Here is a 27,499-nt window from a genome sequence, read left to right on the forward strand (position 1 = left end):
TCATGAGAGTAGCGGGTATAAGAACCTGGCGTCCAAAGGTAGCATCCTGGGAGGCGGAAGTATCGAAGGCATAGAACCTGATGAATATGTTCAGAGGACCACGTAGCCACCTTGCACAATTGTTCAGCGGACGTGCCTCGGCGGGCCGCCCAAGTAGGTCCAACAGACCGAGTAGAATGGGCTTAGATACAAACAGGAGCTGGGAGACCAGCCTGCGCATAGGCTTGTGCAATCACCATTCTAATCCATCTGGCCAAGAATCCGCAGGCCAGCCACGTTTGTGAAAACCAAATAGTACAAAAAGAGTATCTGACCTTCTGAGGGAGGCAGTCCTCTCTACGTAAATACGGAGGGCCCGTACCACATCCAAAAACCGCTCTTTGGAGGACAAACCAGAAGAGATAAAGGCCGGAACCACAATCTCTTGGTTAAGATGAAAAGATGATACCACCTTAGGTAGATAACCAGGGCGAGTTCGAAGAACTGCCCCGTCACTGTGAAAAATCAGAAAGGGTGGATGACAGGAAAAAGCGCCTAAATCCGGCACCCTCCCAGCAGAGGCAATAGCCAATAAAAACACGACCTTAAGTGTAAGACATTTAAGATCCACAGACTCAAGAGGTTCGAATGGAGACTCTTGCAGGGCATTTAACACAACAGACAGATGCCATGGAGCCACAGGAGGGACATAGAGAGTCTGAATCCTTAAAACACCCTGAGTGAAAGTATGAACGTCAGGAATATACAAAATTTTCCTCTGAAACCACACCAACAAAGCAGATATATGAACCTTGAGGGAGGCCAGACGAAGGCCTAAATCTAGGCCTTGTTGCAGAAAAGCCAAAAGCCTAGAAGTTCTGAATGAATAGGCACCATAATTCTTAGCAGCACATCATGTGAAATAAGAATTCCAGACCCTGTAATAAATCCGTGCAGAAGCCGGTTTGCGGGCCTTCAACATAGTTTGAATAACTGCCTCAGAGAATCCCTTGGTGCTCAGGAGTGAAGCTTCAAGAGCCACGCTGTCAAAGCCAGTCTGGCCAGGTCTGGATAGACACAAGGGCCCTGAAAAGTTCCATGGAATTGCCAATGCATCCACGAACGCTGCTTGAGGATACCTTTTCCTTGATCTGAAGTCCGGAACCTTGTGATTGTGTCGAGACGCCATCAGGTCTACGTCTGGTAGGCCCCACTTGTCCACTAGGAGTTTAAAGACTTCTGGATGAAGACTCCACTCTCCAGCATGAACGTCCTGACGACTGAGGAAATCTGTTTCGCAGTTGAGGACTCCAGGGATAAACACTGACAATATTATTGGCAGATGGCGTTCCGCCCAACGGAGGATTTTTGATACTTCCATCATTGCTATGCGGCTTCGAGTGCCGCCTTGATGATTTATGTATGCCACTGTGGTGGCTTTGTCTGATTGTACCTGAACAGGCCTGTTCTGTTTTAGAGGCAGGGTCAGTGTCAACGCATTGAACACCACCCGCAATTCCAGAATGTTTATCGAGAGAAAAGACTCCTCCCTGGTCCACCGACCTTGGAGAGAGTGTTGCTCCAACACGGTGCCCCAACCCCGCAGATTGGCATCCGTTGTCAGGAGGACCCAGTTGGAGATCCAGAAGGAACGACCCCTGCTCAACTGTTGGCCCTGTAGCCCCAGCTCAGTGATACACGAACCTCCGGAGTCAAGGAGATCCTTTGAGACCTGATCCGATGAGGCAGGCCGTCCCACTTTGAAAGAATTAACCTCTGCAGAGGGCGGGAATGAAATTGAGCGTACTCTACCATGTAGAAAGCAGACACCATGAGGCCTAGTACTTGCATCGCCGAGTGTATCAACACTCTTGGGCGAGAGAGGAAATATCTGATCCTGTCCTGAAGTTTCAGGATTTTCTCTGGAGACAGAAACAATCATTGGTTGTGTGTGTCCAGTAGTGCCCCCAGGTGCACAATGCTCCGAGCAGGGACCAGTGAGGACTTTTTCCAGTTGATGAGCCACCCGTGGGCTTGTAGGAATTGGACCGTCAGTTCCAGATGACTGAGGAGAACCTCTTGGGAGTTTGCCAGGATCAGCAAGTCGTCCAGATACGGCAGGATCCTGATACCCTGACGGCGGAGAAGAGTCGTCATCACGGCCATGACCTTGGTGAAGATCCGAGGGGCCGTGACCAATCCAAAAGGCAGTACCTGGAATTTATAATGTAGGTCGCAGATATTGCTAATGCGACATGGCAATAGGTATGTGCAGGTAAGCATCTCCTGTATGACTAGGGATACCATATAGTCTTTGTGTTCCATGGCCAGCACTATAGAGCGCAGAGTTTCCATACAGAATTTGGATACTCTCACAAAATTGTTCAATGATCTGAGGTTGATTATAGGCCAGAAGGACCCATTTGGCTTTGGAACTAGAAACAGGGTCGAATAGTAACCCCCCCCCCCCCCTGCCTCTCTGAGACAGAGGTACCGGCACTACCACTCCTGTATCCAGGAGGGATTGTACAACCAAATGTAGAGCTTGCGCCTTTAACGGATCCGCAAGGATAACCAATGTGTAAAACTGGCGAGGGGGACGTCTCTTGAAAGAGATTGCGTACCCGTGAGAGACAACTTCCCACACCCAGGCATCCTAAGTAGTCTTTAACCAGGCCTGGGCAAACTGTAGAAGTCGGCCTCCCACCCTGGGGTCCCTCAGGGGGAGGCCCGCCCCGTCATGCAGCAGGCTTGTCTTGTTTGGAAATAGGCTGACGGGCGGCAAAGGATTGTTTAGATTTAGGCTTAGTGATTTGGAAATACGAGCCTGTCGCGGATATGCCTGACCCTTTGCTTTTCCTGGAGGTCGAAAGGAACAAAAGGTGGTACTCTTAGCCTTCAGAACAGAAGGATTAGTATTTGGGAGACATGCAGTCTTGGCAGTAGCAAAGTCAGTCACAATCTTGTTCAGATCCTCCCCAAATAGGATGTCTCCCTTAAAAGGGAGCACCTCCAAGGTCTTTTTGGAGTCCAGGTCCACCTTCCAGGACCTCAACCACATTATTCGGCGAGCGAGGATAGATGTAGTAGATGCCCTGGCCGCCATTACACCTGCATCAGAGGCTGCCTCCTGAATATAGTGGGAGGCTGTGGTAATATAAGACAGATATTGTCTGGCAGTGTCAGAAAAATCCTGCGGCAACTCATCCACAATTGCCTGAACCCATGCTTCAATACCTTTCTCAGCCCAGGAGGCTGCCATAGTGGGTCTATGTACAGTGCCAATAAGGGAGTAAATAGACTTGAGGCCTATGAGTTCCTTCAGAGAGGTGACAGGCAGAGTAGACATGAGAGACCACCGGCAGTGGAGGGTTTTCCACTTGTTACTCAACTCCGCATGTATAGGATAACGAGCTAGCATCTTTTTAGACAGGGAAAATTTATTTCCTGGAGACGACCAGAATTCCTGAAGTATGTCAATTAGATGGTCAGAATGTGGTAAGACTACTTTAGCAACCTTCTGACGTTTGAACTTATCTGGTTTCTTAGATGCAGTAGGAGGCTCAATGTAATCTATTTGACGAATTAGCTTAATAGCCTCCACTAGGTCAGGAACATCGTTGTAGATTCCTCATCAGAAGCAACTGTATCAGTGTCTGACGGATCAGTAGATACCCCATCCTCATCAGAAGAATTATCCAAAATATTAATGGTTTGTGAGGAAGAAATGGCCCGTTTAGATGACCCCTTGGTCCCAGAGGAGCGTGGGGTAGACTTTTGAAGATTGATTTAATTGTTGTAATTGGGTAGACAGAGTATCCGCCCAGGGCAAATTAACTACAGGGACAATATGTGGCTGCAATAGCACAGGAGGTCCCACAGGGGGCGTAAGACGTGTTACAAGTGTAGTCAGCAGACTTGAAAACGCTGCTCAGGGTGGGTCCTGATTGGCCACAGGTGCTGCAGGCTGACTGGGTGTATGGCACTCAGCGCCTGAACCAGCAGCTAAAACTCCCCCCTCAGGTAAAACCGTGGTGCCAGTACTGCAGGATGCAGAAGCGTCCGTGGATTTCCCGCTCTGTGTAGCAGACATTTTAAGGAATGTAGCCTTAGGGCGTAACAGTACAATATAGCCAGACAAGCACAATACCTGCAAATAACCCCCATGTTATGTGACAGGAAACACAGTACACAAAACAGAGGATTTAAGCGGTATGATGTGACTAAAACACACAGTAAAAATACCCAATCGCATATACAGGTTGAGTATCCCTTATCCAAAATGCTTGGGACCAGAGGTATTTTGGATATCGGATTTTTCCGTATTTTGGAATAATTGCATACCATAATGAGATATCATGGCAATGGGACCTAAATCTAAGCACATAATGCATTTATGTTTTATATGCACCTTATACACACAGCCTGAAGGTCATTTTAGCCAATATTTTTTATAACTTTGTGCATTAAACAAAGTGTGTCTACATTCACACAATTCATTTATGTTTCATATACACCTTATATACACAGTCTGAAGGTCATTTAATACAATATTTTTAATAACTGTGTGTATTAAACAAAGTTTGTGTACATTGAGCCATCAGAAAACAAAAGTTTCACTATCTCACTCTCGCTCAAAAAAGTCCGTATTTCGGAATATTCCGTATTTCGGATATTTGGATATGGGATACTCAACCTGTATATATATATATATATATATATATATAGGAAATTGACACACTTAGCCCCTGAGCAGTGGCGTCACAAGGCGGGTGCGGGGGGTGCGGCCCGCACCCGGGTGTGACACCTGGAGGGGGTGACACCAAATGTCAGCTCCTCCGTAGTGACAGGAGCCAGGTGCTGCAGTGTGAAATTCCGCTACAGCACCCGGCTCCTGTCATAGCAGAGGAGCCGACAGCACACTGAGACCGTCTCTGGGGGAAGCCCAGCATCTCCGGAGATGCTGGGCACGCCCCCAGAGTGACGATACCAGTATTCCCGCGAAGCCACGCCCCCTAGCTGTAAGGCCACGCCCTTTTTTGCCGCGATCGCGGCAGTACATCAGGGGTGCGCACCGGGTGTCACCACACCTGGTGACGCCTCTGCCCCTGAGGGTACAGAATATAGTGATAGCAATATGTGACATAGGAGAATGGAATCCCACACAACAGCTACAGGCACACTCAGTCACATGTACAATGCAGAAGTTATTACATATAAACAATAAAACTGCACTGGACTACTAAAACTACATCTAAATATGTATGAGTATAGATAGAACCATGCACAGTAGATACTGGATGTATATCACAGAATACTTGTACTAAATATTCAGATAGCAGCACACTTGTTCTTTACTAACACTGTCTAAAATGACATGTAGAATACTTAAGTCAGTGGTTCCCAGACTGTGTACCCAGGCACCCTGGAGTGCCTCAGGACAATAGCAGGGGTGCCTTGGATTGGTGGTCCAGGACCAATTAAAACTATTTTTGGTCAAAGTAATACAGAAAACCAGTGCTTGTGGCTGCCAATTATAAAATATGTGGACAAACAGAGGCAAATATTTTCCCGCAACACACTAAATAAACTAAGGATGACACATAAACATAAATTACTTATTGTTTTCTAAAATTCTCAAAGAAACTTTTGGCCTAGGGGTGCCGTGAAAAAATTCTGATACTCTATGGCGCCATGATTAAAAAAGTTTGGGAACCACTGACTTAAGTGCCTGTAAATGCACAGCGCTGATGAGACAGGTGGCTTTACAGAGGAGACAGAGCCCTGCAGTCCCGGAGATCAACCCAGCTAGTAGTGAAGATGGTGCCAAAATCTGTCAGGAAGTGAGGAAGAGTGAAATGCAGCTCCAGGGTGGGAACACCAGCAGGGAACCAGGCCGAGGAAATATGCTGCGCTGCTGGGGGAGGTGATGGAGCCGCAGCACAGCATGTCAGAATGACATACTGTAGACAGTGCTGCAGCCCTTGAAGTCTTCTTAAAAGCTCTTTTCAGGGCTGCCTAGCGCAGCCCCCCCTGTTAGTGACCTGCTATGCAGGCACCAACTTACAAACTGCATACCTCCCAACTGTCCCGATTTTCGCGGGACAGTCCCGTTTTTGGGGACTGTCCCACCCGCGGGCCGCAGTGTCCCGCGGTGGGGGTGGGGGGCAGTTGGGAGGCTCTGTCTCTCGCTGCCCTGCTTAGCAGAGCAGCGGTGAGTAGACGCTGTGTATATTCACTGGAGTCAGAGGGAGAGGGGGCATACCAGCGGCTCACAGAGCGCTGGGCATGCCCCCTCAGAGACGAAAATGGAGCGTGGCTCGCGACCGCGGGTCCTCTGCAAAGTCACGCCCCTTTTCCTAGGCCACTCCCCTTTTTGGAGAACGCACGCGAATAACACCCCGATGTTATTCCCTGTGGAATACCAGTGTACCCCGCTGCAGAAATATATATATATATATATATATATATATATATATATATATATATATATATATATCAAAGCATAGAGCACGGCACTCACTAAGTCCTCAGCTGTGGTTTAAAACACAGTGAAAAAGCCGGTGCCTTCCGATGGTTACAGCTGACGCTGTGTCCAATAATACATCCAGAATCACGGCGGCACTCACGGCATTCAATAAAGAAGCAGACGCAGGTCTGATATCAGACCTGCGTCTGCTTCTTTATTGAATGCCGTGAGTGCCGCCGTGATTCTGGATGTATATATATATATATATACACACAGAGTAAAAACCACAGCACTCACCGCACCAGAAGCGGGGCACAGCTATGCACTTACCACTCACAGGGTGGGGTGCATGTAACACTGCACTCTCCACCACAGAAGCGGGGTACACAGCTGTACTTACCACTCACAGGGCGGGGTGCATGTAGCCCATGACCACATCGCTCTAATAAATACAAACAGAGAACCCAGCACTCACCAAAGTAAACTCACTTATCCTCAACAATTCAATAAATAAATGATGGGGGTTTAGTTGGTGGATTGGCCAATGCACGGAAGCCTGTATACCGATTCAAGGTACCCCACCTTCATACAGGTCCTACACTATCACAGAGTCTTAAAACCTGACTACCACACTGCTGCATCATCTGCCTGCTAGATGTAATGTGTACCTTCCACAGACTTTATGGCTTTTAAAGGCACACTAGTCACCTATTGCACTGGTTCAAAGATGATTGCTAAAAAACAGCTGAGACAGGTTCAGGATAATGAAGTCCACACAGGGGTGCATGAGAAAGCTAGTGGCCACGGTTAATAAGAGCTAACCATAGATTAACCCCTTCATATACACACAGAGTAAAAACCACAGCACTCACCGCACCAGAAGCGGGGCACAGCTATGCACTTACCACTCACAGGGTGGGGTGCATGTAACACTGCACTCTCCACCACAGAAGCGGGGTACACAGCTGTACTTACCACTCACAGGGCGGGGTGCATGTAGCCCATGACCACATCGCTCTAATAAATACAAACAGAGAACCCAGCACTCACCAAAGTAAACTCACTTATCCTCAACAATTCAATAAATAAATGATGGGGGTTTAGTTGGTGGATTGGCCAATGCACGGAAGCCTGTATACCGATTCAAGGTACCCCACCTTCATACAGGTCCTACACTATCACAGAGTCTTAAAACCTGACTACCACACTGCTGCATCATCTGCCTGCTAGATGTAATGTGTACCTGCCACAGACTTTATGGCTTTTAAAGGCACACTAGTCACCTATTGCACTGGTTCAAAGATGATTGCTAAAAAACAGCTGAGACAGGTTCAGGATAATGAAGTCCACACAGGGGTGCATGAGAAAGCTAGTGGCCACGGTTAATAAGAGCTAACCATAGATTAACCCCTTCATATACACACAGAGTAAAAACCACAGCACTCACCGCACCAGAAGCAGGGCACAGCTATGCACTTACCACTCACAGGGTGGGGTGCATGTAACACTGCACTCTCCACCACAGAAGCGGGGTACACAGCTGTACTTACCACTCACAGGGCGGGGTGCATGTAGCCCATGACCACATCGCTCTAATAAATACAAACAGAGAACCCAGCACTCACCAAAGTAGCAGATGATGCAGCAGTGTGGTAGTCAGGTTTTAAGACTCTGTGATAGTGTAGGACCTGTATGAAGGTGGGGTACCTTGAATCGGTATACAGGCTTCCGTGCATTGGCCAATCCACCAACTAAACCCCCATCATTTATTTATTGAATTGTTGAGGATAAGTGAGTTTACTTTGGTGAGTGCTGGGTTCTCTGTTTGTATTTATTAGAGCGATGTGGTCATGGGCTACATGCACCCCGCCCTGTGAGTGGTAAGTACAGCTGTGTACCCCGCTTCTGTGGTGGAGAGTGCAGTGTTACATGCACCCCACCCTGTGAGTGGTAAGTGCATAGCTGTGCCCCGCTTCTGGTGCGGTGAGTGCTGTGGTTTTTACTCTGTGTGTATATGAAGGGGTTAATCTATGGTTAGCTCTTATTAACCGTGGCCACTAGCTTTCTCATGCACCCCTGTGTGGACTTCATTATCCTGAACCTGTCTCAGCTGTTTTTTAGCAATCATCTTTGAACCAGTGCAATAGGTGACTAGTGTGCCTTTAAAAGCCATAAAGTCTGTGGCAGGTACACATTACATCTAGCAGGCAGATGATGCAGCAGTGTGGTAGTCAGGTTTTAAGACTCTGTGATAGTGTAGGACCTGTATGAAGGTGGGGTACCTTGAATCGGTATACAGGCTTCCGTGCATTGGCCAATCCACCAACTAAACCCCCATCATTTATTTATTGAATTGTTGAGGATAAGTGAGTTTACTTTGGTGAGTGCTGGGTTCTCTGTTTGTATATATATATATATATATATATATATTTATGGCCTTGGTTACGATATCCTGGAGGTCACCATTCCGACGGTCACAATGCCAGCAGCAGTATCCCAACGAAGTGAGCATTCTGACCCTAATATTAACACACCCCTCCCGCAGCCTAACCCTAACTGTCTCCCCCCGAAGCCTAACCCTAACTGTAAACCTAATACTCACCGTTGGGATTTTGTTTTACAAAATTGCCTGATATTTAAACCACCTCAGAAAAAGCAATAATAAGATGCCATTACTTTCGCAAAGGCAGGCAGTGCCAGTGAGGGATTTGCACCCTGGTCCACTGTTACGGCCATGCATTCCCCTGAGCTGCCTTTTCGGTATTCTGGAAATCCACACACTGCAGCCCTAGCAGCATTACTGTTCAGCTTTCTCAATTTCTTTGGTACAGTCCCAATTTCAGCTGGATGGGGATGTGTGGGGAAAGAGGTATTCTCCTTCATGTGGGGTGAGTATGGTGCTGTCACTGTATACAAAATATGAGATGAACATGCCCCACTTATTCAACAGTCACATCCCTCACCCCAATTCTGAACTCCCAATGTCGGGAGGTCTGGGCAACCGCAGCAGATTTAAGAATTAAGTTGCAGTTGTGGGTAGCAATACTAAGATGCATAAACAGCCCCTGCAAATGGCATTTTCTAACTAATACCCCTTTCACAACGCCACCTCTGAACATGGGTTTTTGGCACATGAACACGCATAACCCGTGTTCGTGTGCGGTGTGAAAGGTTCCAGGGTTGAAAGACCAGGTCGAGTGACACGTTCAACCCAGCTCACTGTGCGGTGTGAACGGGAACTGGGTTGATGCGACCCGTTTCCCGTTCACTCTCTATGTACGGGCGGCGCTTGGAGATCATGTGATCTCCATGCACTGCCCCCGCCGCGTCACCGATGACATAAAAAACCCGTCAATATGCCGGGCTGCTGACTGCAGTGTGAACGGTACCTGAGGCGGGTCGCACCCTGGGAGCTCCCGTGTCAGTCTCCCAGGTGCGACCCGCCTCAGGCGGTGTGAAAGGGGTATAAGGCTATTCATAAGCACAGCTCAGTCAAACAGGCAGGAATAAATGCATGGTATCCCACAATAGTCTGACTACTTCTCCATTGTCCAGATGCATTGGGAATTATGGGAAACTGTGAGAGATGGTGGAAGATAGATAGATAGATAGATAGATAGATAGATAGATAGATAGATAGATAGATAGATAGATAGATAGAAGCTGGTCAATACAATATAGGTTGGTGGCAGTACAGGGATCATGCCCAGGGACGACACAACCTTTTTGGTTGGGGGAGAGCAAGATGGAATTACCTGCTACACCGCCTACCTGATGACAGAGATATCTACCTCTATATCACAAACATTTATGTAAAATTAGAAGAAAAATACAACATTACGGGGCCCATTTGCGGTTTATTGAGGTTTAGACTCAATAAATAGAATTTCTTATTGCCGCTATTTGTGCAATAAGAGATTAATCTTTCACCCAGATGTGCTGAAAATCACCTCCAGGGTCAGACGCTCCGATAAGAGCCCAAAATTTGAATTTAAAATCCAAATTCCGGACAGTGGGAAGATTCGAGCAAGGACTCCAATCAGTTCTGATCTTCTCCGAAGATATAGGCCGGATTTTGGTTTGGTTCAGATCCACAAAGTTTGATGGGTTCAGTTTTCTGGAGAACCAAACTGCACATCTTTAGTTTCAATTAAGGCTACAACTTTGTTCTCATATTCTTTGTGCTTTACAGGCAGACAATCTTTCTCTAATTCAGGCTGCACAAGTCACTTGTAAGGATTCATTTAGAGTCTCTTCCTTTTAACATCAGATTTTGATGGACCACTTTCTCAAGTGCATATTTCTTTCTCATGTCCCTTTACATAATCTTCCGGTTTGTATTGCTGAGTAGTTTTAAAGTTTTGATACAAAAACAAAACTTCTTGCTCTTTCTCAATGATAAGACTCTGTTTTCAGAGCAATGTCTTAAAATATATTGCGCTCTTTAATAAGTTTAGCCATCAGTGACAATTTCATTCCTGTCTTACAATGTGTTTGTCAAGCTATTCATTTTCTGTTTGTCCATGTGTTATTTTTGAGAAGGACCAGTTCTACTGTAAGTTTTCAATATTTTGTTCTTGACTTTTTGCTTTAAACATTTATTTTTCAAGCAATTGTTTTTCATCTCATAAGGCTGCCAGTCTGGCCAGGGCCGGATAAAGCCTTGGGGGTGCCCAGGGCACTTAAGACAGGGGGAAGGGGCCTGGTGGAAGGAGCGGTGTATATTAGATTGTGCATACCTTCCAACTTGACCCATTCCAGGAGGGATAGAATGCTCTCTACCTGGACTTCCCTCTTAATATATGATTGCTGTGACCTGTGTTGAACTATTTAATTGATAAGAAAGGTTATTTCATCACAGGTGATTACAATCATAAATGAAGATGGAAGTCCAGCTAGAGAGCATTTATCCCTCCTGGAATGGGTCATATTGGGAGGTATAGACTGTGTACTGTATATTAAATTTAAACCAACGGTGTATATTAGATTTAAACTAATAGTTTAATAATGCCTGGGCACTGTTTATAACTCCACCTAATTGAGAGACAACTATTTTATCAAATTTATTGCAGTGGAACAAAGACAACTTAACCTTAAAATACACATAGATAAATAAAATCTATAATTTATCTTATCACATGCAGGAATAGCAGCAGGCTCTGTACTACTTCCACACTGGGACAGGACTCAGGAGTGCTCACTGTGGGCCTAATTCAGACCTGATCGCAGCAGCAAAACTGTTCTATAATGGACAAAACCATGTGCACTGCAGGGGGGGGGGGGGGGGGCAGATATTACAATTGCAGAGAAATTTAGATTTGGGTGCATTATTTTGTTTCTGTGCAGGGACTGCTTTATTTTTACACTGCAATTTAGATTTCAGTTTAAACACACCACACCCAAGTCTAACCCTTTCTGCACATGTTATATTTGCCCCACCTGCAGTGCACATGGTTTTGCCTATTAGAGAACAATTTTGCTGCTGCAATTATGTCTGAATTAGGCACAGTGTGTCTCTCACTCTAGACCCTCAATAAATAACAGGTTACACAAGACCCAGACACCCAGGCGGGGAGAAGGAGAAGCTGGGATCCCTGTGTCACTAACAGCTCTCTCCACCCTCCTAACTCTCCTCTGTCGGAAAGCTGCATAGGTAGTTCATGAAACCTGATACGCCTGTGTCTCTGCCTACACTGCATACTGTCCTGCTCACATTCTGGCTGCTGGTTCTGCTGCTGCATAAGAGAGAAAGCTAGTGGTCAGTGTGCTCTGGCCGGGGGGGCCCACTGACAAAGGGGGGCCCAGGGGGTACAGTATGCCCTGCGACCTCCCCACACACACACACACACACACACACACACACACACACCTTAATCTGGCTATGAGTTTGGCAGACAAGTACACCAGTACCAGGGGTTCCATGGCAAAGAAGAGCTGGGGGAAACAAGGGCAGACATGGAGCGAGATACAACCCGGAGGATCACCCTGTGTTCCAAACAACTAAATCAGCTGTTGCTGCACCCTTTAGGGACAGGGAGAAATCCTGTTTTGGCAACAGGCCGTATGTGTTTTAATTGTGACGAAGTGGAGCAAATCATTGTCAATTGGCCAAAAAAGAAGAAGTCATCTTTCCTGTGGGGAACCGGGCAGAGAAACCTGCGCCTGCCATCCTGTGTGTGGAAGGGCACCAGGAACACCCCTGAGACAATCTGCAAGTGGTTTAAGTAGGGCACCAAGTTGCGGTTGGGTTATTGGGTTCGGCTGCAGATCTGACTCTACATCCAGCAGTAGTGGGCCCAAAGATTATTATTCCAGGGAGGACAATAGCTGTATGGGGAGTACCCAGAGGTGCCTATGGCTCGAGTGTGTCTCAAATGGGGAGTTTGGAGGGGCATATGGGACATTGGGGTACTGGACAATTTACCTGCCCATTACTGTTGCGGATTGATCTAGGAAGTATGCACGCTGCATATATAAAGGAGAGTGATGTCATTAATGATGCAACAGTGGAGGATAACCCAGGTTTTTTCCCAGGTAACCGCTCTAACCAGCACAACATGGGTGCAAATGTATGTGATGGTAATAATGATGTTAAGATATCTGTCACAGAATATAACCCTTTGCTGTTCCACAGGGCAGATCCTGGTCAGACAGAAATGTGCCAAAATGTATATCATAATGAAAAGCTGTGATTTCAAGTTAGCAAATAATATTGCAAATCTATTATTATCAAGGGTTGGGGTGAATAATATATGCAACAATGTGTCCAATGCAAGCCCTGTTTTGGCAGTAATGACAGGCAGCTGGCTGTACAGCAGACCTATAGGGAAGGTTGCTGAAGGTAGCCCTTAAAATTATTTTAGCAGGACATTTGGGTATCAACAGCGCCAAAACTCATTTGATACACATTTAATACACAGTTTTTACTGGCCTGGCATGCTGACTGACATAGCAAAGTACTATTGCTCATGCCATGTGTGCCAGTTGGTTGGGAAGTCTCGTGGTCCCCTCTTATTCCTTTAACACTCGTATGAGAACCATTTGAATGGGTTGCTGTAGCCATTTCCAGTAGCTCCGGGAAATAGTATATTCTGACTGTGGTGATTATGCCACCAGGTACCCAGAAGCAGCAGCCCTTTGCTGTATCCGTGAAGACAAAGTAGCTGATCCCTATGCAGCAGAACAAGTTACAGGCTGCCTGGGAGGGTCCTTACATTATAGTACAGCGCATCAATTATGTCAATTATGTAGTGGAAAAGGAGGATGGACACAAGAGGCAGAAGGTGTACCACATCAACATGCTCAAAGCTTATCATGACAGGAGAGCTAGTGTGTTAGCTGTGTGATTCAAAAGCCTTGCAGTTCTTAGGTTGTTCCAGTGGTACTGGTGCCAAAGCAATGTGGAGGCACCCAGTTCTGTGTTGACTATAGTAGGTCAAATGACACCACTGCACTTGATACCTATCCCATGGCCAGGACGGGTGTACTACGATATCCCGGCTGTCAGGACCCCGGGGCCCCACATACCAGCACAGAGATCCCAGCAGTGGGGGGAGTGCCCCTTGCAGGCTTGCTGTGCTCACCACGCTGTCGGCACGGTAACGCTCTACGCGCGGCACGCTATTTATTCTCTCTCCAGGAGGGTCGTGGATACCCCAAGAGGGAGAATAGTTGTCGGGATCCTGGTGCCGGTATGCTGAGCGGCAGGATCTCGACAGCCGGGATATCGAATGCTTCCCACTCAGGACAGATGAACTGCTTGCCCAAGCACGCTACATCCCTATATCATCATGGATCCCAGTAGGGGGTACTGGCAGATCCCATTATCACCCAAGGCCCATAAGCGGTCCACATGTATGACCCCAGTTGGGCTGTTCAAGATTCTGGTCATGTCCTTTGGGAAGAAAAATACCCCTGCATCTTTTCAGCACCTGGTTAGTGACCTGGTAAGTCTGACTATCAAACCAAAGAATTGCCAACTTGACATGAGAGAGGTGCAATATCTAGGGCACGGTGTAGTAGGAGGTACCCCCCACCCAGAGTAAAACAAGGTAGAAGCTACCCCTAAGACTAAAAAAATAGACCATGTCTATTTTAGGTACTGCTGGGTACAACTGAAAGTTTGTACTCCAGTACAGCACACTAGCCAAGCCCCTGACAGGTTTAACAAAAAAAGTGCACAGGTAAGACTGTGACATGGGTAACAGGACCTGTGCCCCATTTTTGAAGGGGAGGTGAGACATATGGACCATGAAATTATATTTTCCTAATTATAACCTGCCAATTGCTATTCTGTATGAAAAATTTTATTTACAAACTATATGTTGATTGCAAACCTGTAATTAGCAATTAGCAACTCAGGTTATTGAACTGAGCCAAAATACATTTAATTGGTCTCTAAACCTCCCAGGTTGTAAAAGAATGTGTATTTACTATACACAGCTTGAAATCATGTATAGAAGGCACTGCCTTCCTTACAATGGGGGTAATTCCAAGTTGATCGCAGCAGGATTTTTGATAGCAATTGGGCAAAACCATGTGCACTGCAGGGGAGGCAGATATAACATGTGCAGAGAGAGTTAGATTTGGGTGGGTTATTTTATTTCTGTGCAGGGTAAATACTGGCTGCTTTATTTTTACACTGCAAATTAGATTGCAGATTGAACACACCCCACCCAAATCTAACTCTCTCTGCACATGTTATATCTACCTCCCCTGCAGTGCACATGGTTTTGCCCAATTGCTAACAAAAATCCTGCTGCGATCAACTTGGAATTACCCCCAATCTCCATTCAAGAGACACTAATTCTGAAGGAAGGTGTACATCAATGAATCCCAAACGTTTCTTGACGTATGGGGATCTAGTCATATATCACCATGCTAGGGGTTATGTGGACATGTCTAACAGATATTTTGTAACTTCTCTGTAGACCCTGCTAGTTTGACATGGCGACCCTGTATTGGAAGAGCCAGGGGTCCCGTAACTGACAGCCCAGCTGTCCTACAATAGGTTGCAGTATCTGAGGGCAGTCTGGAGTTGTGACAATACTGCACACGGAGATTGCTACTGAATGACTGTACTTCTGTTAGATAGCATTTGTGCAAGGTAAATGTATGTTTCATTGTTAATATGATGATATTATTGCTGAATAGTAATTGTTTATTTACCTGGACATACAGTACTGTCTAAATTAACAATAAAAATGTTGGTATTTTGTGTCAAAATGTCAGATAAAGATAATACACCAGAAGTCCTGACAACTGCCATATAGCTATGGGGCCTGATTCATAGTACAAGGATAATGCTGCCGCAAGTGCGATTTTTGGCTCATAGGATGCGCAAAAACGTGCTGATTAAACAGCTGCAGAGATTTGTATAGAGACGCTCACTGGAACCCTCGCAGCTGCCAATAACTGCATACACATTCACAGTATCGACCCAGATCTAGGAAAACACTGAATCCTCGAGTAAGTCTATGGTCATTCAGATTGGTTGCTTCACCTGAGATGCTGGAGATGTGATTCATGCATGTAGGATCCTAATCAGTGGCTGATACATGCCCCGAAAATGCTTCCGACATACCCACGTTTTTGCCACCATTCCCCATTAACTCTCACAAAACGGCATCTCCCTGTCAATCACTTGCAAATTAATCTTCACTGCATTATCACAAATCAATTAGTCGTACGCATTGCGGCAGGATGCATCCTATAATCGCTCAATTGCAAAAATATTGGTATATAGCGCACAAGTCTGAATCAGACCCCGTGTGTGCCTTCCATTACTTTCCATAACAGAATCCTTCAGATGCTGTCTGGAAACCTGTAACACTTTTGCATTTTGTGCTGTTCATAAACTACCCCATATGTATGAAAATGTCATACTCCATAACTCTGGGGCCCATTTATCATTGAGTTTTAACTACAGATGTCAGTATGCTCATCTTTGCTGCAACATGGCTAGCTGTCTGGCTTGCAAACAGTCGCAGCCTGGCGTGTCCAGGGCCGGTTCTATGCCTTTTTGCAACCCAGGCGAGAAATAGGGGCGTGGCTTCATACAGGGGGCATGGTCAGTTACGCCTCCTGTACAGTAGTAGCGCCGCTGAAATGCTGTGCGGTGCGCGATGACGTCATCGCGCACCGCACAGTAAAGGTCCTCTCCACGAAGGGAAACTAGACGGTACGTGTCTAGTTCCCTTCACAGCGGGCAGCGGGGGGCACATCAGTAGCGGATCTTGCCATGGTGCAGCGCCTTCCGGATGGCGCCGGCGCCCTCCGGAAGGCGGCGCCCCGGGCAAAGGTCCTGCTTGCCCGTGGCAAGATCCGCTACTGGGCGCGTCATCCAGCATGCCGTGATACAACATGTCGCATTGCAGTAAGATGAGTAAGGCTACATCTGTATTTAACACTCACTGCGTTTGATAAATGGTGCTCCAGCCAATCAGCTCCTGTCATTTGTTTGGAAATGACAGTTGGGAGCTGATTAGCTGGCGCGCCATTTATCATATGCAACAAGTTTTAAATAGCTAAAACTCATTAATAAATGGGTCCTTTTATATTTTAAAAATAAAAGCAGTTTAGGACTGCCACTGCCATTCACTTACTCAGTACGCTGATAGTAGATTCTGATGTCATCTGGACGTTCATTGGCATGACGTACTCTATAGTGAAGCAGCGTCCCTGTTCCTCACCTGTAAGGAAACACAGCACATGGAAAGTCTGTTACTCCTGAGTGCTTTGTACTTTCATTGGATACAGCCTCTTACACAGATGAGCCATTAGATTATTATATGAAACAGACACTTAAACCTGAGTTATTGCTGGGTCTTCCCGGGTCTCAGATCAGTGGAAAGAGGTCCTTGAAAAATAACCTGTGTTCAGTTACCCGGGCTTCTGACCCGTGTAGCTGGAAGGGTCAGACCAGGGAAGGACCTGGTAACAGTGCAGTGCAATCGGGTGACCCGGGTCCCGTTAAAAGCCTATAGAGAGCCGGCTCACCGGCGCTTGGAGATAATGTCATCTCCAAGCACCAGCAGAGGGAAGACCCACCACTAACCCAGGTCCAGACTGCGGTGTGAACAGGGTTTCAAGATACTTTAACATGGTTTGAAACTGTGCTTAGCTACCAAGGTCAGACCCAGTTTTTACATGGAAAAGGGGTATTAGTGCACTTTCTCAGATCACTACAGAGAAATGTGACATGACCAGCAGTGGAAGTTATACAGCTATTATAGTTGTTTCATCTATTTTTTACTCAACATAAAAAAATACATAATTGCATTATTAAATTTCAATTTTTCTTAAAATTACTTGCCTCAAAATTACTATCATTTATCAAATGTTCTAGGACTAATTTGTTACAATATTCTTTATGTACAAGAAAATTAACACATTTTATTTTCTTCAACTGTTTTAGCATTTCTGTCTAAATTCTGAATAACAAAAAACACTGTTAATCATTTTAATATTATTCTAACACAAAGATTATAAGAAAGGTGGCACACACAGAAGTTGTAGTAACCTGGTAGTACCATAAAAGTAACTGTAAAATAGCTCTACAAGTACTGTATAGTGAGATACCTTCTGTGCTTAATTCACATAAACCAGACCTCCAGATCAGTTGCAATATGGATCGTGCACCACATGAAACCTGGCTGCATTTGAAAAACACTCAGATCCCTTTGGCTCCCAGCAACTAGTTCTGTGAACCAAAGATGTCACTCTATAAATTATAACAGTGCTCAAAGCAGGAGCTAAAAATACCCCAGTAACAGGGTCATGCTAAAAAGCGCTGGCACACAGCCATTCCCTCAAACACTGGGGGCTCCACTGCTAGGAAGGCTTCCCGGGGTGCTACTCTCACAATGCTCCTCCACAATAATACTACTGTCTTGCCAGATAAAGGTTCTGGCATTTTGTGTTTCCTCTAAAATAATCTTGGCTGTGTGAAAATAGATGAGAAGAGTTACCATGGGAACATCCAAATCAATGATTGGGCAGGAGTATCAAATCTCTGAGAGAGATAAAGGGGGACATTTACTAATCAGTGATAACACCGGAGAAGTGGAGAAGTTGCCCATGGCAACCAATCAGCACCGAAGTAACATCTATAATTTGCATACTATGAAATCATACAGAGCTGCTGATTGGTTGATGGGGCAACTTCTCCACTGGCTCACTTCTCCGCTCTTATCACTGCTTAGTAAATGTCCCCCAAAGTACCATCCAAACAGATTAAAACTTCACACTCCTAAAAAATTACACACTGACCGTGGGTCCTTATCGGAGACCCGTATTGGAGTTTTTAAAAAAAAAAATTATTTGGTCTTAAAGTGTGGCAACAGCATGCATTTGGAGGATTAATTCAGTGGGGGGAATTCAAATGTTATCATCCCTGATCTCCCATCTAAAGTGACGGGAGATCGGAGGGGGCGATGTACAATTGATGTCCTCTATCGCACTGATCGTGCCCATTAGTATCGGGTTTAGCTGCATAAAGCGACTAAACTAATGGGCGTGATCGGGAAAAATACAGTTTGGGCGCCCAGATGTATCACTTTTCACACATTTGAATTGTAGACGTCTGCAGCCGATAGTGGCCGAATGGAGCTACATTTGAATAGCTAAGTTCGATGCCATCTAGTGGCGCCCAGTGTGTTTCCCCTGTAGCCTAACACAGCTAAAGGCATGTGACTGATCAAAGCAGAACAGCTGTAAGGCACTTCCTTATGAAGGCAAGGTATCACTTGCCTGTCAGTCTGGGAGGAAGAGAAGGACTCTAATGGCTGTCTGGGCCATTTGTCTGTATGACTGATGCCGGGAAAGCTGGACGGTGACTACAGAGTAGATCTCTGTTAGCTAGTGACAGGGCCATGAACATTTACTACTGTATGTATTGGTTATTGGTCTGCAGTCATCTTTACAAAATAAAATGTAATGGATAAGTACAGAGTCACTGAGTGCTTCCACTACATAGCTTCTTTGTCACAGAAGAGATTACTACAACTTCAATTCCACTCATGACATGTTTACTGAAATTAATTAGAAACGTTTGTCTTCAGTAAATAATCATTTATAAATCTGAGGGAAACGGGTGAGGATTGCATTTAGCATTCAGGAAATGGTGCATTTTTAACCCCTAAACGGGATACATTTTTACTCTCGGTGTTAGGGGAACATTCCTTTTAACAATTTCTTACAGGTCCAGGAATCCTAAATGTATAGAGCTTATATTCAAAAGAAAATGGAGAGAAAAAAAATACTCTACCCTATGAAAAGCATCATGGGAGCTGAAGTGTAGGTGGTGGGGGTTGGCAGTTTCAAGTCTTTGGAACTTCTGCTATCCACAGGAGGGACAATACTGTACCTTTGCTGGGAGCTTATTTGTAAGCCGTGGTCTGCCTGAACTGTAGATACATGTTTACACCCCCACAGGCCACTTGTCTGTGTCACCCCACGACCCACACACCTTCTACCTGCCATAAAATTGCATGACTCCAATGCCCTCTCATACCACCCTTGTCAGATGAAATGAAAATAATGCAGCATTAAACATACCTCCCAACATGACCCATTCCAGGAGAGACAAAATGCTCTGTTCCTGCACTTATAAGAATGTGTTTCACCACAAGTGATGGTAATCATAAATTAAAAGGGAAGTCCATGAGCAGAGTAGCCTGTCCCTCCTGGAGAGGGTCATGTTGGGAGGTATGCATTAAATGAGCTCATACTTGTATGTCTACAAAACCATTTTCCCTGTTAGTCTGTGTCACTGTACAATGTACCTGCCAGGAAGCAGACTCTCCACAGCCCAGAGTGTAAGGACATCTTTATCTCTGTGGTCTGATTCTGGAGCAGAATGATCCCTTCTTCTAAGTAGAGCCAGTAATCAGTGCTGACTGCGATTCCCAGAAGCCCCAGGCCGCATACAGCGAATACACTGCTGAGCAAAGTCAGGGCCTTCCTGCTGCATGCACCCATCCCACAGAGCATCCAGTAAAACAGGGAACAGAGAGGAAGCTGTGGAGACAAGGGATCACAAGTTAACCAGCTGTCCTACACAAAAAAAAACCTAAAACATAATGCATACATTTTACATTAAAGGGAACTTCAAAAAAAAAACCAACATTATTGTCGTTTAGATTTATTCATTTTTGCTACCTTTGATGACAACATATTTGTTTTTTTCCGTGTATGGGACGGGTTGGGGCTGAAATGCCGGCGGTCGGGATGCCTGCAGTCAGAATACCAACACCGGCATCCCGATGTTTAGAACACCTAACCCTCCCTTACTGCAGCCTAGACCTAACAATCCATACCTCCCAACTTTATGTTTTTGCAAAGAGGGACACACGCGCGGCGAAGACGCGCGCGCTCCCGAAAAAGGGGTGTGACCTAAGAAAAGGGGCGTGACTTCGCAGAAGAACCGCTATCGCGAGCCACGCCCCCGTTTTCGTCACTGAGGGGGCATGCACAGCGCACTGTGAGCCGCTGGCATACCCCCTCTCCCTCTGACTCCCCTGATTAGACGCTGTGCGCATGCGCACAGCGTCTATTCAACGCTGCTCTGCTAAGCAGGGCAGCGACAGACAGAGACTCCCAACTGCCCCCCCACCGCGGGACACTGCGGCCCGCGGGTGGGACAGCGGGACAGTCCCCAAAAAACGGGACTGTGCCTCGAAAATTGGGACAGTTGGGAGGTATGAACAATCCTCGGTGGTGCCTGAACCTAACCTGCACCCCTTTCTGCAGTCTAAGCCCACCCCCCTCCCCCACCCCACAGACTAATCCTAAACATCCATGGCAGTGCCTAAACCTAACCCTCCCCTTCCCACAGGCTAAAGCTAACACCCCCCCCCCCCCAACCGGCAGTCTAATCCTAGCCCTCCTAGGGGGTGCCTAAACCTAACCCTCCTCCCCACAGTCTAAACCTTCCCTCACCCTAAAACTATCCCCCCCCCCCCCCGGCGGCCAGCAGCCAGTCGATCTAAGTCCCAGCTGTCGGGGTGCCAGCACAGGCATCGTTATCTCTTTCGATATGCCGATGCCAGCATTCCGAGCAGTGATGGGATTTCGACAGCCGGGATCCCAACTATGGGGATCCTCAATGGAACCTGACATTAACTCTCAATCTTTTAGGTACCTATTCATTAATGTATTATTTGTGAGGATCTGAAATTCATACTAATGTAATACAAATACACATAAAAAGAGGCTGGTTACTGGTTACTGTGAGTAGATCCAGATAGGGATTCCCTCTGTTGGGGCAGATGGGCACCTCCAGACACACAGCAGCCAGGAAAACTGCACACCAGTCCAGGGTTTTCGTGCAGTCTAGTCGTCGCTAGTATTTTTGTGCAGTACAAAAACAAAACATAAAAATAAAGTCTTAGCCTGTCTGGACACTAACTAAACATAATAGATTCCCTCTCTCAGAGTGGTAGGACCTAATACCTCCTACCACAAACACAGATATATGTATAGTACTTACAGTCAGTAAATTACAGTGTCTCATAACCAGTGGTGCAAGAAGAAATATTTTCTTAGTGGTACTGAGTGTGCAATAAAAAATTGGGCGTGGTCATGTGTCATGAGGGGGCATGACCATATGACACTAGGGGGAGTGGTTACATTACACTAGGGGTGTGGCCATACATCAAAGTTCCTTTTCTTTGCTCTCTGGAGGCAAGGCTAGAAGTATATAGTACTGCCTCCAGTACAATAGAAATATATAGTAATAACCAGAGTATAATAAAAATATATTGTAATGTCCCCAGTATAATAGAAATATTGTAATGCCCCCAATTTAATAAAAATTAGAGTTGTGCGGCGGGCACTTTTTGTGGTTTGGTTTTGGTTCTATTTTGGTTCTAATTCCCCGCTCGTGTTTTGCTTTTGGATTGGTTTTGCCAAAACCACCCTTTCGGGTTTTGGTTTTGGATCTGGAGGATTTTTTGAAAAAAACATAAAAACGGTTAAAATCACAGAATTTGGGGGTAATTTTGATCCTACGGTATTATTAACAGCAATAACATTAATTTCCACTCATTTCCAGCATATTCTGAACACCTCACACACCTCACAATATTGGCCCTCATTCCGAGTTGATCGCTCGCTAGCTACTTTTTGCAGCCGTGAAAACGCATAGTCGCCGCCCACGGGGGAGTGTATTTTCGCTTTGCAAGTGTGCAATCGCATGTGCAGCCGAGTGGGACAAAAAAGTTTTTCGCAGTTTCAGAGTAGGTCTGAACTTACTCAGCCCTTGCGATCACTTCAGCCTGTCCGGTCCCGGAATTGACGTCAGACGCCTGCCCTGCAAACGCCTGGACACGCGTGCGTTTTCCCTACCACTCCCAGAAAATGGTCAGTTGACACCCATAAATGCCCTCTTTCTGTCAATCTCCTTGCGATCACCCGTGCGAATGGATTCGTCGCTAAAAGCACTGCCCAGCAACGATGCTGTTTGTACCCGTACGATCAACTCAGAATAACCCCCATTGTTTTTAGGCCAAAAGGTTGCACCGAGGTGGCTCTGTATGACTAAGCTAAGCGACACAAACACCTGGCCCATCTAGTAGTGTCATGCAGTGGCTGAATATTGAAAGTGGCCCGCAATTTTTCAGTCCACTGACAGCATCTCCTGCACGTCCCTGTCATTTTAAAAAAATTCTGCAATTAGTGGACTTATACAGCAGTACCCCTGGACTAATACAGCAGTACCCCTGGACTTATACGGCAGTGTCAAACATTATGGCACTTTAAAAAACCAAGCCCCAAACAGCACATGATGCAAAGATGAAAAAGAGGTGCACCAAGGTTGCTGTATGACTAAGCTAAGCGACATAACCACCTGGCCCATCTAGTAGAGGCACGCAGTGGCTGAATGTCGAAAGTGGCACGCAATTTTTCAGTCCACTGACAGCATCTCCTGCACGCCCCTGTCATTTTTCAAAAATTCTGCAATTGGTGGACTTATACAGCAGTACCCCTGGACTTATACAGCAGTGTCAGACATTATGGCACTTTAAAAAACCAAGCCCCAAACAGCACATGATGCAAAGATGAAAAAGAGGTGCACAAAGGTTGCTGTATGACTAAGCTAAGCGACACGTGTGTGCGCACAAACACCTGGCTCATCTAGGAGTGGCACTGCAGTGTCAGACAGGAGGGTAGATATAAAAAAAAAAAAAAAGAGGCCCCAAACAGCACATCATGCAAAGATGAAAAAGAGGTGCAATGAGGTAGCTGTATGACTAAGCTAAGTGACACAAACAATTGGCCGATCTAGGAGTGGCATTGCAGTGTCAGGCAGGATGGTACTTAAAAAAAACAGTACCCAAACAGCACATCATGCCAAGAAGTAAAAGAGGGCAGTGAGGTAGCTGTGTGACTAAGCTAAGCGACAAAAGTGTGCGGCACAAACACCTGGCCCATCTAGGGTTGGCACTGCAGTCCCACTGCACTAATGGCGGATACCGGACGCACTTCTAACACCAGCATAGTTGTTATGGCCTCAGTAATCCGCTTTGCAACAGGGTATATATATACGCCAGTATCACTGGAATTATATGCCAGTACCACCGGACATATATGGTAGTATCACTGGAATTATACGCCAGTACCACTGGAATTATACGGCAGGATCACTGGAATTATACGGCAGGATCACCTAGAATTATACGGCAGGATCACTGGAATTATAGCATCATCTTTTTTTTATTCACGGCACCCCCTATGTCAGAAGTTTCTTCTTGAGAAATTCAGAATAAAATATAAAATGAAGTAAATTGTGTGTGTATATTCAGTTATGTGGTGAGGGACAGGATTCACTTCTTTTTGTCCACGTATTTTATAAATGTAAGCCACCAGCACTAGTTTTGTCTATTACATTGACCGTAAATAATTAGGCACACAGTTTGAGAACCACTGGAGTAGGATATAAAGTACAGGTTGAACTCGATGGATATCTTGTATTTTTTCAACCTCATTAACTTTGTTACTATGTTGCCATATTCCTATTATCATGCTTCTCCCCACTCACACGCTACCATTTCCTTGATCTAATGCTTTCCTAAATTCTGATACTATAATGTGAATTCCCTATTTCCAACCATATGTACTGTATTTCAGGCTTTCAGTATGGAACTTCAAAGATAATGTGGTACTGGCTTAATGGTACAAACAAACATATTACATTTCCAGCTCACCCATGGGTAAAATCTGATACAGTACTTGATAACGAAAGGTTCAACAAGCCACAAAAGGTGGTGGGTTACAGCTGCCATGGAAGGGAGTGTAGGTTTGTTAGTTTGCTGTAGATCATATATATATATATATATATATATATATATAAAAAACAAATGTGGTTGTGATTAACATTTATTAAATCTCACTTGCTTTTGTGTTTTCTCTATATTAACCTTTTTGCTGTAGATTATGTCCTCTATATATATATATATATATATATATATATATATATATACATATATATATATTAAAAAATGAAGTATAAAAAGCGCCTAGTAGTGTTGGTGACTCACTCCTCGTGAAAAAATTGTGATAATAAAACAGATATAGTATAGTAAACTTAGCTGCGGGTATTTCTGGTAGATGACTCTTATAGACAGCACATGTAAAGGAGAGATAAAATAAACATAGTGTGTACTGTTTTTAAATTTCCACAGGTGTTTTTCTGTATATATAAAAAACAATTTATAGGAACTATGCAGGTTCCAATTTTAAAGGAGAAACTATGTTTAGTTAAAAACAATAGTTTAATAGACACACTCCTGCCCAAACATGCAGGTTACATATATAAATAAAACAGTACACAAAATCAAAGGACATATATAGCAGCTGGTTCAATTGTAAAAATGCAGGTATTAATCGTACAATGTTAAAAAATATAGCAGGCTTATCTGTCCACAAATATGGGTATTGGATTAGATTTCATCCATGAATGCAAGTATCAAACGTACAAGATATAAGGTAAAAACATGGCTTATCTGTCCACGGATAGGAAGTCAGAAAGGGGTGGGCATCCAGTCCCTGTCCCAACGCGTTTCGTCCTAAAATGAGGACTTCTTCTTCCCCTTGAAGAAGTCCTCATTTTAGGACGAAACGCGTTGGGACAGGGACTGGATGCCCACCCCTTTCTGACTTCCTATCCGTGGACAGATAAGCCATGTTTTTACCTTATATCTTGTACGTTTGATACTTGCATTCATGGATGAAATCTAATCCAATACCCATATTTGTGGACAGATAAGCCTGCTATATTTTTTAACATTGTACGATTAATACCTGCATTTTTACAATTGAACCAGCTGCTATATATGTCCTTTGATTTTGTGTACTGTTTTATTTATATATGTAACCTGCATGTTTGGGCAGGAGTGTGTCTATTAAACTATTGTTTTTAACTAAACATAGTTTCTCCTTTAAAATTGGAACCTGCATAGTTCCTATAAATTGTTTTTTATATATACAGAAAAACACCTGTGGAAATTTAAAAACAGTACACACTATGTTTATTTTATCTCTCCTTTACATGTGCTGTCTATAAGAGTCATCTACCAGAAATACCCGCAGCTAAGTTTACTATACTATATCTGTTTTATTATCACAATTTTTTCACGAGGAGTGAGTCACCAACACTACTAGGCGCTTTTTATACTTCATTTTTTAATATTTATCTCTATACTGTTTAAAAGCTGCCACTTACGTATATGTAAGGAGTGTTAGGTGTGACCATATAGTCATTTTATCCCTTTGTATTTAGGGGGTCTTACTGAATTTACCTAGGCGCTATTCTCTACTTTTTCACATATATATATATATATATATATATATATAAAACAAATGTGGCTGTGATTAACATATATTAAATCTCATTTGCTTTTGTGTTTTCTCTATATTAACCTTTTGCTATAAATTAAAACAATCTGCTACATTTTAATTAGATAACTAATAAGATGACATTTACAAGTCACCCACAGTGAAATAATAAACAAGGGAAACAAACCCACAAAGCAGGGCCGAAACTAGGAATTTCATCACCCGGGGCAGAGCAGTAATTTGGCGCCCCCAACCACCCACCCACAAAAAAACCGTGTCAGACTAAAATAATTAGATTATCAAACATTTTGGGGAAAAAAGGGGATACTATTGAACAATATTCTCCTATGTGCCTCAAATGCCCTAAGCGTCACATGCTTCTCCAGCAGCGTGATCAAATACATGCTTCTCTCTGTGGGCCGGATGTACTAAAGGAAAAATGCGGTAAAACCCCCAAAAACGGGGGTTTTACTGCATTTTAAAATTTACTAAGACCCTACCGCCGCGTTTTCGCCGTCCAGGGTATCGCCATCTTTGGATGGCGATACCCAATAGAATCCTATGGGATTCTTATCGCCGACCGCCGCAACCCGCCACAGACGCCGACCCCCCTCCCCCCTGGCATACCTTCCTCAAGGCTGTCCTGGACCCGGAAGGTAAGGTAGGTAGGTCCTTCCGGCTGCAGGGGGGAGGAGGAGGCGCCGGGGGCAGCCTGCTGCTGCTTCACAGCGTCTAGGCAGTGTGAAGATCCCGGGGAGGTGACGGAGACCCCCCGCAGACCACCTCACAGGTATCGCGGGGGGCCTCCGTCACCGCATTGTGATATTGATCGCATATGTTAGTACATATGCGATCAACATTGCTGCGATAAGCGGCGAGGGGCGGAAATGTATCTTAATACATCCCGCCCAATGTCCCTATACATTGCACAATATCACTGCACTATATTATAACACTTCATCAATGCACTACATTCCCCTATCAACTGCACTACTATAATATATATGCTATACTACATCACTGCACTACATCCCCTTATATGCTACACCACATCAGTGCACTACATGCCCCTATATACTGCAATACATTACTACACTACATACATCACTACACTACATCTCCCTATAAGCTACACCAAATCCCCCCACCTGGGAGGCAAAGCGGGGGTTGATACTGCTAACTGGGAGCACAGTGCCGATAATAAAGTCTGTCTTT

The 27,499-nt window shown here is 45.0% G+C and overlaps 1 protein-coding gene across 2 annotated transcripts in view; it reads right to left on the reverse strand.

Moving 5' to 3' along the window:
* The window catches only part of CACNG5 (calcium voltage-gated channel auxiliary subunit gamma 5), a 135,882-nt gene that overhangs the window by 22,223 nt on the left and 86,160 nt on the right, over positions 1-27,499 (reverse strand). Inside the window, exons 1-3 of one of the 2 annotated variants that reach the window (XM_063960832.1) lie at positions 21,671-21,759; positions 20,233-20,467; positions 17,053-17,139 (exon numbers count right to left, since the gene is read on the reverse strand). In XM_063960832.1, coding sequence (XP_063816902.1) covers positions 17,053-17,139; positions 20,233-20,440 — 295 coding nt within the window. In that variant the 5' untranslated portion in view covers positions 20,441-20,467; positions 21,671-21,759. Of the gene's footprint in view, positions 1-17,052; positions 17,140-20,232; positions 20,468-21,670; positions 21,760-27,499 lie in introns of those variants that run through there. The other variant, XM_063960831.1, reaches the window with a different exon arrangement.

The sequence above is a fragment of the Pseudophryne corroboree genome, chromosome 3, assembly GCF_028390025.1.
Source record: "Pseudophryne corroboree isolate aPseCor3 chromosome 3, aPseCor3.hap2, whole genome shotgun sequence".
NCBI lineage: Eukaryota > Metazoa > Chordata > Amphibia > Anura > Myobatrachidae > Pseudophryne > Pseudophryne corroboree.